A 19277-nucleotide genomic window follows, 5' to 3' on the forward strand; every position below is an offset into this window, starting at 1 on the left:
TTTACATTTTAAGACCCCAGTGAAAGTAAGTATTAAATATTCCCACCATCCAGCCATTTAGCAGCCTAGATGTGTATGATTTTTTTCCTTTACTATTGTTCCATTACTGGCAGCAGACTTACAGTGTCTGGTTATTTTTTGTCTTTGGACAACTTGTGATTTTTGCAGCTCCTTTGGCTCCACCTGTACATCCAACTGGGCTCTCTTCATTTAATGTGTGTCTAAGCGGTTCTCTCTGCTCCAGTTAAGCCCTTGTGAATACCACAGAACTCCTTTCTTGTGGCTGTGTTAGATGGTTGTGTCTTTGGGTTTGGTTGTGTCTTCTTGGAAGAGTCAGCAGCAGAGGGCACACACTGCCACATCTTTAAGATAAAAGCCTGCTTTCTCCCTGCTTGATATATTGTTCCTTCCCTCCAATAATCCCAAGCTTTTCTACTTTCATTCAGTAGTGATTAAATACACAGGCAATGATGTGTGCTGTCTCTAGGCCACATTCTATCTTCATTTCTAGTGTGACAGCAGTTGTGTGATCGCAGTATGGTAGCAGACTGTTAGATATTACTGCACTGCTCTGAAGAAGGCAGCCATCCTCATCTTGATTGAAGGAAGAGTATGTCATGGGGACTTATGGCTGAGTTTTGCAGCTTTTGCAATAGATGGCTCAGAAAAGCCTTTTACATGTGTTGGAAGTCAATTAGAGGGGTCTACTCTGTGCACGTGGAAAATTTCTGGGAGGTCATCAGCTGAAAAGATTGGAAACTGCTGAGCACAACGAGATGTGGGTTCACACTGAGGTTCTGTGTGGCTGAACAGCTTCCCAGCCCCTGCAGTATGGGGAGCACTTCTGGGTGGCACTCAGGATTTGGGACCTGGGAAGCACTGATCCCATAGGAGATGTGCTGCTGGGCAACAGTGTGGTTACTGAGCTGCTCCGTGAAGAAGCCAGCAGCCTGCCTTGAGCCTTTCTCATCTCAGCTTCCCCTCTTTCCAGTGCAAATCTATGAACAGGAAAATCTCAAGTTAGGGGGAAAAAGCTACAATTACAGTCTGGGAGTACAGAGAGAAGTCAGGGGAAGGAGAAGCTTAAGAAAAGGCACTTCTGAGCCGGTATCTGGCTGTGCTGACTGAAGGGTTGGATCAGGTTTGGGCCTGTGGCTGAGCAGGATGCTTCAGAGTGAAAAGATTTGGCAAGAGGGAATGGGTTGGGGCCAGGAATAGCTGGCAGTGTGCAATGGGGTATTGTCAGGGCCATGGCTGGGCCAGAGGGATCGGATGGGAGAAGTGGGATGAGGATTGCCTGGTATTTCAAGAGGTGGGATCTTTTGTACCCTGTTTTCTAGATTGCCCTTTGTGCTCAATGGCAATCCCTTCCTGTGCCAAGGTTAGCTGAGTTCTATCTAAAGTGCCCGTGCCTCACACTGTGATGGATGTTTCTAAAACAGTTTTGCTGGTAGAATCCACTCAATTAGAGTGTGTTAAAGAGCAAATGATTTTGCACGTAATTAAGAGACAAACAATAATCCTGTGATAAGCTGAAAGCCTGCTAGGTCAGCTGCAAGGCAGGGTGCAGGTGTGAGAACAGAAAGAGAGAGATGCCATCAGCAAATCTCTGCATCTTGGTTGGGCTTCTAAATGCCAGCCACTGTGACAGCAATGCCAACACTGCCCCAAGCCCTTGACATTGAAAACAGGACTCTCAGGTCCTTTACAGACCACACAGAGCATTCCTCCAGCTCCCACCCCAGACACACAGAGAGGTTAACCAAGTGGTTTCTCCCATGTGCCAAATACCAGAGGCTGAGACTGCTTCAGAACAACTCCTTGCACACCAGGTGAAGCCATTTCTCACATATAGAAAGGTAATGGTGAGATTCTCCACATCTCTACCCAAATGAATGGAACCTTCCCCAGAGTACAATTTCTCCATCCAGTGTTGGTATTGGAAAACCCTCCCATTGTTTTTCAGTGCTTCCCCAGTTTTAGTGCAGAAGAAAGAACGCAGACATCCAAGATTCTTGTGCTACGGATTTATAATAACATTTTATTAATATATTACGCTACAAAAATATTTTGACAAAATAATATTAGAAAGCATCTTTTTATTCCACTCTTCAAAACAGTTCACAAAAGCAGGAGGCGGAACAGGAAAAAATATTTGATGTACATTTGAATCAAAAACTGACAAACATGCAATTTAAAATTCAGTGTGAGCGTGAATCTGCAGGGCAGTGAATCATTCCTGGAGATGAGAAGTGTGCATTTACTACTTGGCAAGATCATACTGGCTGTAGTAAGGTGCCTCCTGAAGAGCTTGTTGCAGGAAAGTCTGCATTTAGGCTGGGACAAAGCATACACGTGCAGCCATAAACACACATACAGACACTCAAACCCATGAGCTCAACATTAGGAAACTGGCTTTCTGCTCTAATTAAGCCAGAACAAGCTGAAATCTTCCATGTTCTGTGGTATGTCAATCACTTTGGAGATATAACAAGCCTTTTTGGATATAAAATTGGCAATATCTTATGGTACTAAAAGTTAGGAATGATAGCACTTATGCTCTGATAACCAGTATGGCACTTTGGTTTCTCTAGCTTAAAGATATGATGGGGAGGTATATGTAATGACTGATAGGGATGTATCATTTGACTAATTGATGCACTGAGTGTAGTGCTCTTTCCCTCTTTCTCTCCTCAATTGTATATTGAAGAACTTAGACAAACATACAGCTCTGCACTGTGGGTGTTCCTAAATTATGGCGTAGCTTGGAGGAATGGAAAGAGCAACAAGATAGATTTTTGACACCTGTATGAAGTGTAGTTATCATAAATCATTCCATCATTTTATTTCTGGAAGAGGTATTGCATTATCCAACAGCCCAAGGGATTGCAGAGATAGTACATCAGCCATAAAATATAATATACCTTCTGTCCCAGCTTACTGTCTGGTTCTTCAAGTAGCAATACACGTTCATACAGCATCTGTAGCTGAACATTGGCAAGAGAAGCATTAAAACAGTTACAGAATGGAGGTTAGTCCTGTTGCTGATGGTATGGTATGTTTACTGAGGCAATAGCTTGGTAGAAAATAACATTTGTTTTATAATGTTACCACTACATGTACTGTGAATTGTAGTAGTGTCAGTTGTAGCTGAGTTGAAAGGGTAAATCTTGCAAACATTTAACTTTGGACCTAAGAGTGTGAAAAATTGTGTACCTGTTTGCTAGACATTGCATGACTCCCTTGGTTGTGTTTCTCACAATACTATCATCAGTGTTTGCTGTCTTATATAGTGTGGATGCATTTATTTTTAAACCCCTCTCTCCTGGAATTTGTCACTGGAAATCTGAGCTTTCATTAGGATGAAACAAAGCTCCTCACTCTGAGAAATCCACTGAACAGAAGTGAAATCCCATGAAGCTGGTAGGTAGAGTTACTTCCAGAACATACATCAAATCTGATACACTATAAACTTACATGGAACACAATCATGATCCATTGCAATGGATGTGCATAGCGCTGTGCTAAATACACCAGCACTGATGTATCACAGTGAGGGTCTCATTTGCTAGTATTGCAATCCTTATGTGCCAAGGATTAAAAAAAAACCAAGAAGTTACTCTAAGTCATAGCTTAGGGAAGACAAGAAAAGAAATACTTGGTCAGCAAACTACACTGAAGCCATTCATCTGTGGTTCCTGAGCTAGCATCTGTGGGAAGCTATCTCCTCTTAAACGTATTGCAAGTGGCTTCTTGTCCCCTAACCTGGGGTGACAGTGTGAGCTGGATGCTTTGAGCTGGCAGAAGGGTCTTGGTTCCAAGCCCTGCAGACACCTTGCTTAGACACCTGCATTGCAGAATGCCTGGGCAGAAAAACAGGTGAAATACAGTGAGCTCCAGCAACATTCATTCACTTCACAGGGATTACAGGCAAAATGCTAAGAAATGTAAATATGTCACAACATACTTTGATGTTTAAGTTATTTACATACTGTGATATCCAAACACGCTGTGGTATATGAGCTAGTATCTAGTATTACTGTCCAATGGAGGAGTGACTCAGGAAATACTCAATAGTGATATAACTTGAGATATTATTCTGTGTGGAACAGTGACAGCTGTGAGTGTGTCTATGTGCTCACTATACTAAAACAAAGACCTCAGAGTCCTTCAGAGAAAACCACACGTTGGGTACAGTGGAACTGTAAGTTTCAGTCTCAATCCTACTGGTGGTTTTCCTTATGATCCTGGCCATACTGTTTCTGTTTCCTGCTCTTTTTTTTTTGTCTCTCTGATCTTCTCATGATCTTATCTATTAATTCTGTAAGCTCTCTGACACCAGGAATTATTTCTGGGATGGTACCACAGAATCATTTCTGGACTTGAACAGATTATAGCAAGTAAAATTCAATGGGTTTTGGCTCATTGGCTGTTCACTTTTACTGTGTAACTTATCATCACCCTTAAGATTTGCCTACCTTATTTCCAGCTCAATTTATGTGACTAACGTACTGTCATTCAGTTCTGAACTCCAGTTTGAATATGGCAGGAGAACTGATCTTTTAAAATGCTTTAAGGTTGTATTTGAAGGTCTGTTAAGCCATTATATTCAAATGAAGCCATTTTAGGGGAAATAGACAAATAAAGCTGAAACCAAAGTTCTCAAAATATGTTTCCAATATCCAGCCCAGTGCAATAAATATTATGCAAGGTGAATGGCTTCTGTCCAAAGCTAACATCTCTAATCTTCCGCTAGCCAAAATACACAGCACAGAAGTATGCACAGGGCGTGCTTGAGTCTCGCATTTGGGGCAAAGCTTGAAGTTTTCCATTCAGCCTTATCAACTATTGGGCCTTATAAAACAGGGGCAGCTTACACGACTGTCTGCTGTACCCACTTAAGTCAACCACAAATCTACATATCCTTTTCTCCATAGCAGAGCAAGAGCTTGAAGCCATGGTGTGCAGTAAGTCAAATGAAAGTAATGTGTTTTCTCTTGCCTTGGCAAAGCAACGGGTTGGGATGCATGGTGGAAAAACTCTGTGTTTATCATGGTTCCAAATAAAACCACATACTTCTTTCAGGCTGATTACTTCCTAAGCTTCTTCCCTGAATGATTAATCTCATGACAAACTATGAACCCTAAAGCAACCTGCCACTGAGGAGACCTAAAGATGACATGGAATTGTCTTTAGTTCTGAAGGTGGTGGTGCTGCTGGCACAATGACAGTCAGATTCTTCTCAGTGTAATTGTTATTGCTGTCATTATCTGATATGGTTTTTAAGGTGTAAAAGCTTCCTTCAGGGGAAAGGCTATTTCAAAAATCATTTTTGGTTAGAACTTTTTGCACTGAAACTGATTTTTTTACATCCTGTTTTTTGGGGGGAAAAATCAACATGCTTTACTAAACATGGCAGTTATTAAAATGGATGCATTTTTTTTTCCCCCACAGATGTTGTTTATCTGATTAATGAAAAGTTTCTGCTCTGAGACTGGGTGAATTTCTCATAGAGTGCAAGCTGTCAGAGCGCGTCCATCTAAGTCAATAGAGGGACCCATAGGCTACAAGCAGAGGTAAGTTCTTATATGACAGAGGAATTACTTTGGTAGCCTTGAACAGAGTTTGGACAGATCATAACTCAGAATAAGGATTCCAACTCTATGCATAACAGCAAGATGCCAGTGAATCTCTATACGTTTTCTCCCTTCCCTGCAGGTTGAGTATCCTTTTATCAATTAAATTAGTAAAGCAGTTCTACAGATTAGCATGATACTGCATCTTCATGCTCTATAGACAGACCAAGTCCTGCTCTTGTTTATGCTGAGAAAGGTTGTAGGCTTGTGTTTATATATAAAGAGGGAGAGAATAATTCCAGTGGGATTATTGCAGACTTAAAATGAAATCTTTTTTGAGATAGCTAATGAATTAATCTCAAGGTAAAGAGGGAGACTGGTAATTTTTAGAGAAGTTAAATGTTTGAGTTAAAGAAAGACAACTGGGGAGCTTAGAGGTTTATCTTGAATAACGAATTGCTAAGTCATATAAAAATAGCAGAGATTTTAGGTTGTAGCAGCTTGAGAATGCACCTATTCCTCTATTGGGCATAGGCCACAGAGAAGGGGATCTGCTTTATTTAGTCTAAGTTATTCTAGTGAGAATTTTATAAAAGCAAAATAAAGTTCAGTACAAAAGTACTTATTGGGTAGTTGCTTTAAAAAGTCATTATGGTTAAAGAAATAAGCCATTCACTTTGGTGCCACTTCAGGCATTTGCAGAGTTGTCAGTTAGAAAACAAATATAGAAAATATTAATTTATCTGTTTCACCGTCGCTACTGATTACTAGGGATGTTATTAACATATACAACAAGGAAAAAAATAAGTTTACCAGTCGAATAAATACATTTTTTTTCTTTTTTTTTCTTTATATGAACATGAATATTTTACAAAACCCCATAGCACTATGGGAAATAAAGATCCTTCTACAAAAAGAAGATGTAAGTCAGTGTTACAATAAAGCTTTAGAGTTTCAAAATGTATCTGGGCAAAGAGAACAAATCAGCTAGAAGGCACTCTTGATTCACTGAGAAGGTCCAGTCTGTAAGTGTTGTCATAACATCCAATTCGTTCATAAATTATCTCTCTTCTCTATTCCAAGGGATTGCACATAATACTAATGTGGTCAGGAAGGCTGCAGTAGATTCAGGAGAAATGAAGCTATGGCCACGTAGAGAGGAGCAGTCACTGATGGCCATAAAATGGTGGCTGGAGCTGAGCTTGTAGGCTGAGGTTGGGATGGGTGATCTGAGCGTGGCCTCTGATCCAGCCGGTTGGAAATCCAGATAGGAGGTTTGACTGTGATGTAGCCATTGGTTATCCTGATATAGGAAGGCAACGTGGTGGTGCTAGAAGAAAACACAAGAGAAGGAAATTAAATGGGAGAGCCCTTTGCTCTGCTCTGCAAGCTTTTGTCCTAGCCGTCAGTAACAACCACTATGCCAATCACAATTATCTTTTGCCCTCAGTAGATCACAGGGAGATTCCCAGAGGATGTTAACTGTGATGCTCTGGACACAACTGTGATTCAGAAGGTCCTTCTGATTCTGGCTGCTGGTAGACTATAACCAAAGGAGAGATCACTCAATATATTTAATTTATTGGACTCATTTTTTTTAAGAATCCACTCCTGGCCATCTTTCAGAGACTGTGACAGCTGTATCCTTGTACTGACCCATTAAGAATGCCTCAGAGCCATGATTTCCCCACCAAGGATTTGAAAAGAAGTCCAGGAGGGGCCAGAAATGATGTCCTTCTCCTGTTTCACACCTCATAAGGAATTCCCCAGGATCCCCTTACAAAACCAATAACTTTGGGCACAGGAGACCAAGCAGTTTCATTTCTTTTCCTAGTTTTAGGGAATTCTGAATCCTATGACAATGCCAAAAACAGACTCAGGGTGAAGTTTCTCCAGCTGCAGCTTTGCCTAGATAGTAGCGTGATTGCTTATTGATTGCAGCTTGAGTCAGTACTTTGATTTGAACGTGCATGTTGGAATTCATCACGATTCCCATGACACTAATGGTCAGAAAGGTCGGTTCTCCATTGATTTGCAAGTTTTAAATTGTAATTTCCATTTCACAAAACGCTTCCTTTGCACCCAGCACTGGATGGTCCATAATCCACCAGTTGTCACAGGGCAGCATACATGAGCGTGCAGACTGTGCAAGGTGGATTTTGGACTTAAAAACAAGGCTCTGCTGTGGAGCAAGGGGGAAAAAAGACAAGTCCTTCTGAAAACAAGATGTGACACTAATATCTGCAGATTCTCTCTGTTACTTCTTAAATTTTCCATAGAGGGAGTTTGGGAGCACTAAAAATGACCCTCACGTAATTTTTTTTTATGGCATAAGAAGCTCTGCAGCCCTGTAACTATTTAGCTACAGTATCTGAGATCCTGACCCTGGAGGAAAAAGGCTGTGCCTTGCATAACATCAGATAGAAAGAACAATTCTTTGCTCCAGATTCATGCACAGAATTTAGTAGCAATGAATGCTTTTGTCTTTTTCTGTCTAAGCCAATACTAAGATGGCATATAATTATCACCACCGGTCAGAGCTTTTAGCTCAGTTGCTTCAGAAGTGTTGAATTGCTCTTAAGCTGTTGGAAGATCAGAGTCCACTCAGAAAAGGGCACTGGTAAGCACGTATGTGGGTCAACATTAAATGCAATGGACAGCTACAGCATGTAACACTGAGCTCTGGGTTTTAGGTTATTTCTTCTCAGTTCTTCCCTCATTTTTTACACTCCCACCATATTTTCTGGGTGGGACCTTAACTGATGTGCAATGAGTTGGAGAAAAAGGACAGGCAGCCTAGAATTAAAGACACGGGGACTGTTTCAGAACAGATACTCCATTTAACCAGTATTACGCCTTCATTGTGAGAAGGAATGCTTGTTCCAGGGGAACAAGCTGCTGTAAACAGAGGATTCTTAAATCACATGGAGAAAGCTCCTGTCTAAATTCCTGTAGTAAGTGGTTGGTTTGTGTCTTTAATAAATGATGCAGGGTATGCCATACAGGATTTGCAGACTGGGTATATCCTACTCCTGAACCATTCTATGGACTTGCTTCTCCAGTGAGACTGAAAGGTATGAAGTCCCTTGCACAGACTGTCGTTCTGCACCTGTGGGATGCATGGTGTGCACTGCCTGGGGTGGGGACAGGATGGTCAGGGATTCACGGCAACCAAAGGGCTCCTATAGGAGTCTTAAATCAAGAGTTTGCATTTCTGTATGATGTGCTTCTGTCTTTTTGCAGACTTCCCGAAGTGTTTTGCTTTATTTATTTATTTTTTTCCCTTGGGGGAAAAGAATTTTTGAGGAGAGAGAGAAAAATGGGACTATTAACTTAAAATCCACAGTTTCCTTTCAAAGGACCTGAGAGTATTTACCACTGTACTCAGCCAGTGGGGTCATTTGCTGGTTTCAAGACATTGGATTTCTATAAATGCTTCTTTGTTAAGATGATTATTGTTAGGTGGGGTTATCTGTTAGCAAAAAAAAAAAAATCCCTAAGTGCTTTAATAGAGAAGAACAGTGTGTTTCCATTAATGTGTACAGGGCACACAAATAGCAGATGAATCACAGCTTAGCCATATATTATATTTCCTTAAATGCAGCTCTGCTTCTAGCATGCTAGCCTACTGCCCAGGTGGTCTAGAGATAATTAAATAGAAAGGTACCTTTTAACAAACACTATATACCTTCCTGTAAAATCTTTGGTTTGAGTTTGTAGCTTGGCTGTTTCTATAGTGAGCAGGGAGAGAAATCTCAGTCTTCAGTGGGTAGAATCATAGAATCATTAAGGTTGGAAATGACCACTATGATCATCTATCTATTCCAACTGCCAGCCAATGCCCACAATGCCCTCTGGGGGTCTTCTTCTTCCTGCAGGTCACACAAGTTAAGACAGCTTGGTTCGATTACAACCTCATCTTAGAGGTCCCTCAGGTGACAGAAGAACATATTTGCCTGTGCATGAGGGAACTCGTTTGACACCCATAGGAAGGCAGAAGCAAAGTCCCCTGAACATAACTGGACACTTCCCACTGTCCTTAGGGAGGTTTTGTTCCTTCTTGAAACATACATGATGTGATTCACAAGATGAATCACAGATGTAGGGGATAATAATCTAAACTAGTAGATTCTCTCACCAGCTGATGATATTCCATGTTTGAGTTTTTCACATTTGACAATTATGTCTTTAGTGGAACATTTCACAGGAGTGGAGACGAACAGGCATCCAGTGCCTCTGCTGTTCATATGTCTCTTTTTCACTCCTGTGTATGGGATTGTTTTAAGAATCTGGAAGACTCCAGGTATCTTTTAGCCAAATGACCTGCGGTATCACATTCATGAGCTTGTACTTTAGATCAGATAATAGGGAAGTTTTTCAAATCAGCACATTAGTCATATGTTGTCCTACCACCACTGGAACGTGTAAAACTTACTCAAAGATGGGGCCCCGGGCACACGCTGTGTGAACAGACCCTACTGAATCCAACCACATGAATCAAGTCCTCTATGCTGGGGGTATGCTGAAGCACATCGATGAGCTTGGTGCATACTAACATTGAAAAATAAAATCCACTTACAACCCACGGGGCAATTTCTGTTCTAGTTTAGAGTGCCAGGAGCTTGGAAATACATTTTCAGTCTAACTTCTGGTTTATCCCTATCATTGGGGCATGTTTGACCACATATGACACCACAGCAGAATCACAGAATGCAGGGCTAGGAGAGACTTTCTGGCCCATCTGTCACAAAGACTAGGAGATTGAAACCCCTCCTGACATGTATGTCTAATCCAGTCTTCAAAACTGCCTACAATAATAGCAATTCCAGAGTCTCTGCAGAGAGATCTGACATCCAGAATTACTGCCTCATGTTTCACCAGATTTCCCATGCTACAGCTCAAGTTCATGACTTCTGCTGTCCCCACAGACAGGTTCATTCCTTTCCTCTTTTCAGCAGCCTTTCAAGTAGCTTGAAGACCTAACCATGTTTCATCTCAGTCTTCTCTCATTTGTAGATGGACCACTGGATTTGAGGATCTTTTTCCCACCTTAATTATTCTATTCTATGAATCTGTATTTGCATGCATACAGAACTCAATGAAAGTGGCTTATCAAGATGATGTGCTAGCTTAGACTGAACACTGAAAATAGGCTTTTTCCAACTGAAAACCTTATGAGCTAGTAAATGGAAAGGATTTGAGTAAATACAGTAATGGCTATCTTGCATTTGTAATTTGATGTTAACCTTGTGATGTGTTTCTTTTCAAGTGATATTAAGCTTATGCTTCCTCTTCCTTTTCAAGCAAATTTTGCCCTACTTCTCATTTAATGAACAGATGTGAAAGTTCACTGTACTGTTTTTCAGGTGATCAGAAATAATGTCCTGCTAGAAAAGGTAATTATTGTTGGAACTAACCAGACCTACCTATATCACCCAAGCTTACAGATCAAGGTTTGAAAAATATATTTGCCTCAAGTGCTGGGACCAGCACATATATGTATGTAACCAAGTTGCCAGGCAAGAATTCTGCCCACCCTTTTGAAAGCAAAGATTACATGCTCAAAAAAGAGAAAATAAGAGTAAGTTGGGTGAAAAAAAAAAAAGAAAAATAATTGAGTACTAGGGAAAAATCACACTGGAAATGCTGCAAGGATTTAACTATGAAGACCATTACAGTAACCTCTTAAAGGGAATGTTAAGTCTCCATCTCTTTATATTTTCTGATTAAGATTTTATGTATTGATGGAAGGGATTATTTAAATCAGCATAAGATATAATCCCTAAGCTCCATATATCTCTTCATCACTGCCTTTTTCATGGTCACTGTTCTTGCAGCCAGTGGGATGAGTCCTGCAGGATGCTGAGCCTCCTGGTCTCATATGAGCAGGACTCTTAGCACTGCAGGCACAAGTGCTCCCAGCAAGGTTCGTTTGCACATACCTACAACTCACCACGTTCTAAAATCTCTTGCAGGATCAAGGCCAAGAGGTTCACACTTTGGCAAGGTTCTTTCAGTTCATTTAAAAAAAAAAAAAAAAAAAAAAAAAAAAAAAAAAAGAAAGAAAACTCCAATCTGGATGAGATTAAGGAATCAGAGTTTTGTCCAGGGCAGGCCACTACTCATTTGCAGTAGTGCAGTAAACTGGCTTTGCATGTCTGAAAGAGTGAGCAATCTCACACACTGGTTTGTGGCCAAAAGAGAAAATGGGATGAGCCAAGGAAGAGCCTTATCTTTATTATCTTCCTTTTATCCTGGGGCTACAGGGAGCCCAGGTCTTTGGCCATTTTCCACACTGTGAGAATCCACCCTCTCTATGAGCACAGAGAGGCAGTTGAAGCCATGCTGTCAGTACAGGGGTCAGGCAACAACGTCAGGAGCATTTCAACAACCTGCCACCATCAATCTGAGCTTCTCTTCCAACACGATATCAATGGGAACCATATTCCCACCCGTGAAGAACTTGGAGCACAGATCCTGCCTTATTTCAGTGCTCTGTCTCCCCTAGAGACTGCTGGCAAGCCAGCCATTCCCCTTTGGAATGAACATTTGGAGCATCCAACCTCAGTGCAGAATCAAAGTGTGTTGGACTAGATGGCCTTTATTGGCCCCAACTCAAATGATTCTATGATTCTATGTATGTGATGAGCCCCTCTCTTCATTAGGGCTATGTCTTATCTCTATGAGGAATAAGAGGGAAAGGAAGAAATTGGAAGCACAAGTTTCACAAGGCAATGGCTCAGAATGGACAGAAAGCCATGACCAAGCATGCCAGGATGCTGCGGCACTCTATCAAAATGTGCCCAGCATGAGGCAAATCAGTGGATAAATGGTGGGAGGGCATTTTCCTTGCCAAGACCAAAGGATGCTACATACAAGGATGGGATGCCTCCCAGACATACAGGAGTGAGGCTGTCAGCAGCACCCACAGAAGATGCCACCAAGGAGAAACACAAGCTGTCCTTCAAATGCCCTGGACTTTAACAGGATTTAAAGGGTAGGATTAATTATAGCTACAGGCTACAATTAGGCAGGCTTGTAGTCAGAGCTATTTATCTGTGTTTTCTCTACAGTCAGTTGGGAATGAGACATCTCCAGAGGACACTCCATCCCCACAAAGAATGAGCTGTCCTTAAGAGCTCTCTCTGTGGAATTAAGGTCTGCTGAACCTCAGCTAACTTGATGTCCCATTGTGGACTTTGGTAAGAACAGCTTACTGCAATCTTTCTTAAATTGGGCCTGGGGAAAAGAAAGATTGCTCCTTTCACTCTGCAAAAACACAGTGAGGAGTAGAAATGAAGATTACCTTCAGGCTCTATCTGGACTTGAAGAGAGGCACACAGATGGAACTGAACTTGGCAAGGGATGTTAAAAACAAGAAGGGATTCTCTAGGTACTGCAGCTCGGACTTTGCCACCGCACTATTATTGCTGTACTTTCCATCACATTATAGTATTACAGAGGGGAACCAGCTTTTTCAAGGGTAGATAGCGATAGGACAAGGGGGAATGATGGAATGGTTTTAAGCTCAAGGAGGGAAGGTTTAGATTGTATGTCAGGGGATAGTTCTTTACAGATGCCCCAGGAGGTTGTGGATGCTCTGTCCCTGGAGGTGTTCAAGACAAAGCTCGATGGGGCCCTGGGTGGTCTGGCCTAGTACCAGATCTGGAAGCTTGTGGCTCTGCCTGTGCCAGGGGGTTGGAACCTGATGATCCTTAAGCCATTCTATGATGATTTGACAGCAGCAGGGATACTGCCAGTGTCCCTTCTTGAGATCCCATCTCTTAGGGAGCTCTTAGGTTAGCCTCAGAGGAGAGGGTAATTCATGGGGTCCTGTGGATCCAGGGAGGCCACGGTGATATTAACAAGAGGTGGTCAATGCTGAAATGTTGCTCAGATGTTTCCAGTTCTGGCCCATGGGCTGGCAGCCACGACATGAGTTTTATTTCTTATCCCCATGCCACCCGTTGGCGAAGCATAAAAATCTTGTTAAATCACTTCACTTCTGTTCCTCTCCTGACTCACAGCTGAGTCAGGACCTTGAAGTGTCAGTGTGAGAGTGAGGACAGAAAGGTGCAAAGAGAGACATGTGCATGTATTTAGCAGGTAGGGAAGGAGCAGGTGAGAAACATCCCCAGCACAGCCTGAGGGCACTTTTCTGACCTGAACTTTCAGCGGGTGGGAAAGGTTTGGCATTTTTTTCTGCAACTTATGGTTAAGTTTAAGTTTCCCCCGTCCCTAGAGGAGATTGCATATGGCCCTATTCAACCTTCTGCCCTGAAACGCTGCAAGAAAACCTTACAAATACCTTCCCTGCAGATTCTGCACCCGCACATGTGGCAGGAGCAGAATCAGGCCTGCAGCTACTTTTCAGACAACTGCAGAGTGGTGTAAAAACACAGAATGCTGTAAAAACCAATAACCTTTGAAGCACACCCCCCGAGTAATTACCCCATTCCCATCTAATGACTTAAAGATGTTATATTCCTCTCTGATTTGGCAACAACAAAGATTCTGACCTTATTAAAACCAGCCTGTCAGGAAACTACATGTCATCCTTTAAAAAAAAAAAAAAAAAAAAAAAAAATAATTAAAAAAAAATTAAAAAGAAATAATAAATGAAATAGCTTAAAATTTCTGTGAACAATAATTCAAGATGCTGCAGCTGAAGACCCATGATTTGTTGTAGAGCATCTGGGTGGTCCTGAGGCAGGAGATGACAACACTAGCTCTTTCCTTTGCCCTTCTAAGAAATGCTTTGATGATTCTCTAATATCCTAAGAATATCCCCCTGTGATTCTGCATTGGGACAAGGCAATCACAGAGCCAGGATAATGCATTCCAGTTTTACCCAGGGTCTTGCTAGCAGGGGAATAGCTCAGAGTGCTTTGTTTCAGATGTCTGTATGGAACCCGTGAGCCAGGATGCATTCAGCAGAGCCTAAATAGTGATGTGGTCTCAAAAACATTCACCAACTCACCCCCACCCTCTGCACACATCTGGCTATGTACCTGATTCATATGTGCAATTAAGGCACTCATCGTCACGGCTCAGATAACCAAATACTTGTTCCTCTGGTTGTTGGACAGATAATGATCACAGCACTTAGCCAAAGTAAGAAAGAACATCAAGGATGCATGTGCAGATGAGCTTAGAATTGCAAAATTCTCATCAGTGATGCCATCTGTGAAGTTTTTAAGAACCCTGATCGTTATACAAGATGGAAAGGTCTCATTTGATGGCACCGCAATCAAGTAGCTTTGAACCAGGCTCCATGAATGAGCTGAATATATCTCTTCTTTTATCTGTATTTTGCTCACTGTAGAACAGCCCTACATGCAAATCAGTTTGCATTTTTGGGGTGGTCAAATTCATAATCCATATTTCATTTCTTGGGTTCAACCTTTCAATTAATTAGAAACAGAATGACTCAATCTGCCCTCTCCTATGTGCATTCAAGTTTGTTTGGTATTGTGTGGGCCCCGTGGCTCAAATATTTTTTGCAGATGCACAGAATTAACCATGCATGTTTAGATGTGCTTAGGGAACACATACATTTGTAGAGATGTATATATTTGACCCTGTCACTTTCTTGTTAAACACTGTAAAAGATATTGACTTTCCTCTCCAGATTTTAAAATGATTTAGAATAGGCAGCACTGGGGAAACACCTAAAACATTCTGTCAAATTAAGCCTTTTCTCCAAGACTGTTCTCTAAGACACACAATTATTTCAGCTAAGAAGATGCCTGTGCAACGTATTAAGGAACAGAATGAACAACAAAATATAAACTGGCTTAAATAGATGTCCAAAATACTGCATTTTTCCATTTGATTTTCATTTTCCTTCTCCACGTTCTTTTTCCAACCCCACACAGCATTTCTTTTCTTTTCTCTCCACTTAGTCTGTAGCACATTTTTCTCTCTAATTCACTGGGCTCACTTTCCTGCTTGCTGCTCATTATTTTTCCAGAGTCTCCTCTTACTAAGAACAATTAAGGTTGGGTCAGATCTCTCAACCTGTTATTTGTGGCAGCACTGAACACAAGCTCATTCCACTAAGCAAAAGGATTGTCTTCTTTTCCCTTCAAGACTCACTCTCAAAATAATAATAGTTAAAAAAGTAAGAAAAAAAAAAGAAAAAAGGGGTTCATAAGGCACATCTACCAGGCAGAAATGGGAAGAGCATTAAATGGCTGCACTGCCCATTGGGAAAAACTTCTCCAAAAGAGTGGGGCGATGCAGTGGCACAGCTGCCCAGAGAGGTGGTGGGGTCACTGTCCCTGGATGTGTTTAAGAACTGTGGGGATGTGGCACTGAGGGACGCGGCCAGTGAACAATATCAGTGATGTTATCTTAGAGATCTTTTCTAACCTTAAAGATTCTATGTCTTAGAATCTATATATTTTAGTCTATGATGCTAAGGCTGAGATCCTTCCCCCTGTTTGCAAAGCAACTATGACAACCAGCCACGGCAGAAGAGCTTCCAAACACTCTGAGAGCCTGGAGATGTCACTCGTGACTCACACAAAGCCACTTGTTTGCCTGCAGGGCTGGAAAGGCTGCACAAGCTCTCCCTGCTGGGTGTCATAACCAGGACCCTGAAGTGTCTCCGCAGAACTGAGCCAAAGAATTCCGTGAGCATGGTCTGCACCATGCCTCTCCATGGTAGTGCTATGCAAAGCATCCCTGACATCTAGCAGCTCACAAGAAATTGGCTGGGTTCCCTCTCTTTCCAGCTTAATGGGCTCAGACCGCAGGTATAATGCTTACTTTGTTCGGTTATTCAGGAGTTGTAAAGGGGAGATGTGAGTTAAATCAGAATTTGGCCTGGCATTTTTATAATTGCAGGAACCCAGCTTTTATAGCATTGAAACCATATGAATTTATCTAATCCTACCACTCCTTTGTCCCAGTGAGTAACTGGACTTGGGGCACAGCCACCCTTTGAGGTCCTGCTGGGTTTTCAGTGTGCCTGTATTGCTCCTTTTCTTCTCTGTGTTAACACTGACAGCTTTACTCATGCATTTTAGTAACAGATTTTCTTTATGGTAACCAAGTGATTTCAATGGAAGACGTTTCTGATACGTTATGGATTTTAAGTAGCTCTGCTAAGTCTGAAGCTTTACCTTGCAAATCAACAGATGTACAATTTTGGAGGATTTAGATACCTGCTAGATACGAAGGTCACCCAAATGCATACGTTCAAGTTAGGACTGCTGTGTTTTAGATGAAGGTTAAGAGTCTGAATGAGGAGATTGTCCCAAACCCACTCAACAGGGAAAGAACAACACTTCCTAATGGAGAATCTCTCTTTGTATAAAGAGCTGCAACTTAGGGAGTGCAGGTGCTTTACTACCTACTTCTGTATCAAAGAAATCCAACTCTCCCTGGGCATAAGCCCACTCAGCACTTCATACAGTGTCTGCAACTTCAGTCAGACTTGCCAGTTGAACACAAACCATGCTCTTCACCCACCCTGAACAGCAGGGGAGAAGTGCTACTGTATATTGAATTTTCTTTGCCTGTTAAACCAGACAACTTATTTCTCAGCTGAGTGACTAAGAAGAGCTTTACAGAGCTGTGCTAAAGTGTGTTTCAGGTTTAGAAGAATCCCATTTATGAAAGAATATCTGCTGCATTTTCCCTTCTTATCTGCTTGATATGAGTCAGAAAGATAGTTGTTATTTTTCTTTTGTGTGCAATATACAATATGCCACAAGGAGTCATAGTTAAAGGCTCCAAAGAGCCAATCCGCAGAACATCTGGCCAGTGAAAGCCCTGGATATGGAAAATATAAATGTCAAGGCTCATATTTATAAATTGGAAGGGCCATGACGACATCTGCTAACAAGCTCTCTTCCAGAGCCCATTTGTACATGGTTATGTGCAGGCAACAATAAACATGTGCATGGATCACATGCACGGTCTGCGCTCCCTTTCAGTTTCCAAAGGAACACACACTCCCATAACACACAAATGCTCTGTTCTCACAACACAAAAATACAAGTGTTTGCAAACCTCACAGCGCAAAGCTCTTGCATACCAGACCACAGTGGGATACGCTGCTGGAACAGACTAAAAATAGATGGAGAAAAAGTCTTGTATTAACACAGAAGACAGTTAAACTCATTTGGTGTTAATTCTTTCAGTGGAATAAACACTCTGCTTCTCTTTTTTTTCTTTGCCTCTCTGCACAGGAGACATTTTGTACCACAGCTCCAATCCTGAAACCTAATATTTACGGTGGAATAGTTGCAGATGGGAAGTTTAAAATACAGTCTAATCCATTTGATTGTGGTAGCATAATATTAACATTAAAACAAACTGCAAAAAATGCATGTATATAATGACTTAGAAAAATGATCTAATCCATTATCATAAAGGTTTTACTAATAGTTTTGTTATTGTGGGTGTCTAGACACAGTTCAAAGGTGCAAAAGTTGAACCTACACTTGCATATGAAAGATGGAGACCATGCTGGGCATGAGATCGGCCAGAGCAAGTGCAAGCCCCCTGCATTTCTAGCACTGGTCACAGTCATAGAGGCTGCCCATGAGGCTCCCAGAAGGAGGAATAATATCAGCAGAAGGAGCATGGAGTGCTTTACAATGACCATGAATTTAGCAAGGAATAAACACTGCCACACTGCCTTGTCCAGCAGGAAAGCAGAAGACATAGAATCCTAGCTATGCCTCCTGCAGTCTGCACTACTGCCAGACATCAAAGAGATGCTGGTTACTAGAAACATGCTCCATATCAAAGAGGTTCTGCTGAAGGCTCCCAAAGCACACAATTCCATTGATATGGACCGACAGAAGTAATCTACAGTGCTTGTAGGATTGCAGCCTCCTGTGGGATGAGCCCAGAGAGGTGGAGGTGGCAGCCAGGGATCTGGGGATGAAGATGGAAATGGTGAAGGGGTCCTGTTATACGCTTTCTCTGCCAGCCACACACAGCCAGCATTAAACAGGGCAGAAGGAACAAGGACAGGAGAAAATTCAAGCAGAGAATGGAGAACCATGGAGCTGAAAAATAAACAGGTTGTTCAAGATTAAGAGCAGTCCCAGCAGCGGGTGTGGAAACGAGACAGCACTGGCTGGAAAAGAGCAGAACAAGTGGGGATGTGCATCACTGGAAAAATGACAGTGAAGAGATTATCAAAACTCAGCAGCTGCTCATTTTTGAAACAGAATCCTAAAGCAAACATTTTATTTCTGCTGCATCAGGCAGGCTTTAAGAGGTTTAAAAAGGCTTGCTATGGCAGGACTATATTTAACCAAGAACACATACAAATGAGATGCATATAAACATGCAGTGTGGACTACCTTTACTCAACGTATGCCAAATGAAATGTAGAAAACAAGAAAGGAAGTGAAATCTCTTAATAGGTTCCATAAAACCTCTTGTATTGTCTTTTCAATCTCAATCAGCATCAAGAAGGAAGGAGCAGAAAGTGTTCTTGGATACCCAGCGCTGAAAAATACCTCACTGTTCAAAAATCTTAGCTTTTATCTGCTCCAATTTTGTTACTTGCTCGCCTTGAAAAATATGGGTTTAATATTCATGATGGATTTAAGCTTCATGAAAATAAAATACCTAACACATTGCCAATAAAGAGTTTAGTTTCCCAGAAGAATGAAATCTATATTCCAGTTGTCTATCTTCATGCGTTTTTGTCTATTTTTAGTGTTCTTTATC

The 19277-nt window shown here is 41.6% G+C and overlaps 1 protein-coding gene and 1 long non-coding RNA gene across 7 annotated transcripts in view; one reads left to right on the forward strand and one right to left on the reverse strand.

The window, feature by feature from the left end:
• The window catches only part of LOC116653739 (uncharacterized), a 215597-nt gene that overhangs the window by 183422 nt on the left and 12898 nt on the right, over positions 1-19277 (forward strand). For 2 of the 6 annotated variants that reach the window (XR_014933051.1, XR_014933046.1), the window contains one exon: positions 5455-19224. This is a non-coding gene — a long non-coding RNA (uncharacterized LOC116653739). Of the gene's footprint in view, positions 1-5454; positions 19225-19277 lie in introns of those variants that run through there. The other 4 variants (XR_014933049.1, XR_014933047.1, XR_014933048.1 and 1 more) reach the window with 4 other exon arrangements.
• TRABD2B (TraB domain containing 2B) overlaps positions 2013-19277 on the reverse strand; it is a 242850-nt gene continuing 225585 nt past the window's right edge. The window contains exon 7 of the mRNA XM_015870485.2: positions 2013-6906. Coding sequence (XP_015725971.2) covers positions 6684-6906 — 223 coding nt within the window. The 3' untranslated portion in view covers positions 2013-6683. The remainder of the gene's footprint in view (positions 6907-19277) is intronic.

This window comes from Coturnix japonica, chromosome 11 (genome assembly GCF_054131305.1).
Source record: "Coturnix japonica strain WE chromosome 11, WE-NBRP24, whole genome shotgun sequence".
Classification (NCBI taxonomy): domain Eukaryota; kingdom Metazoa; phylum Chordata; class Aves; order Galliformes; family Phasianidae; genus Coturnix; species Coturnix japonica.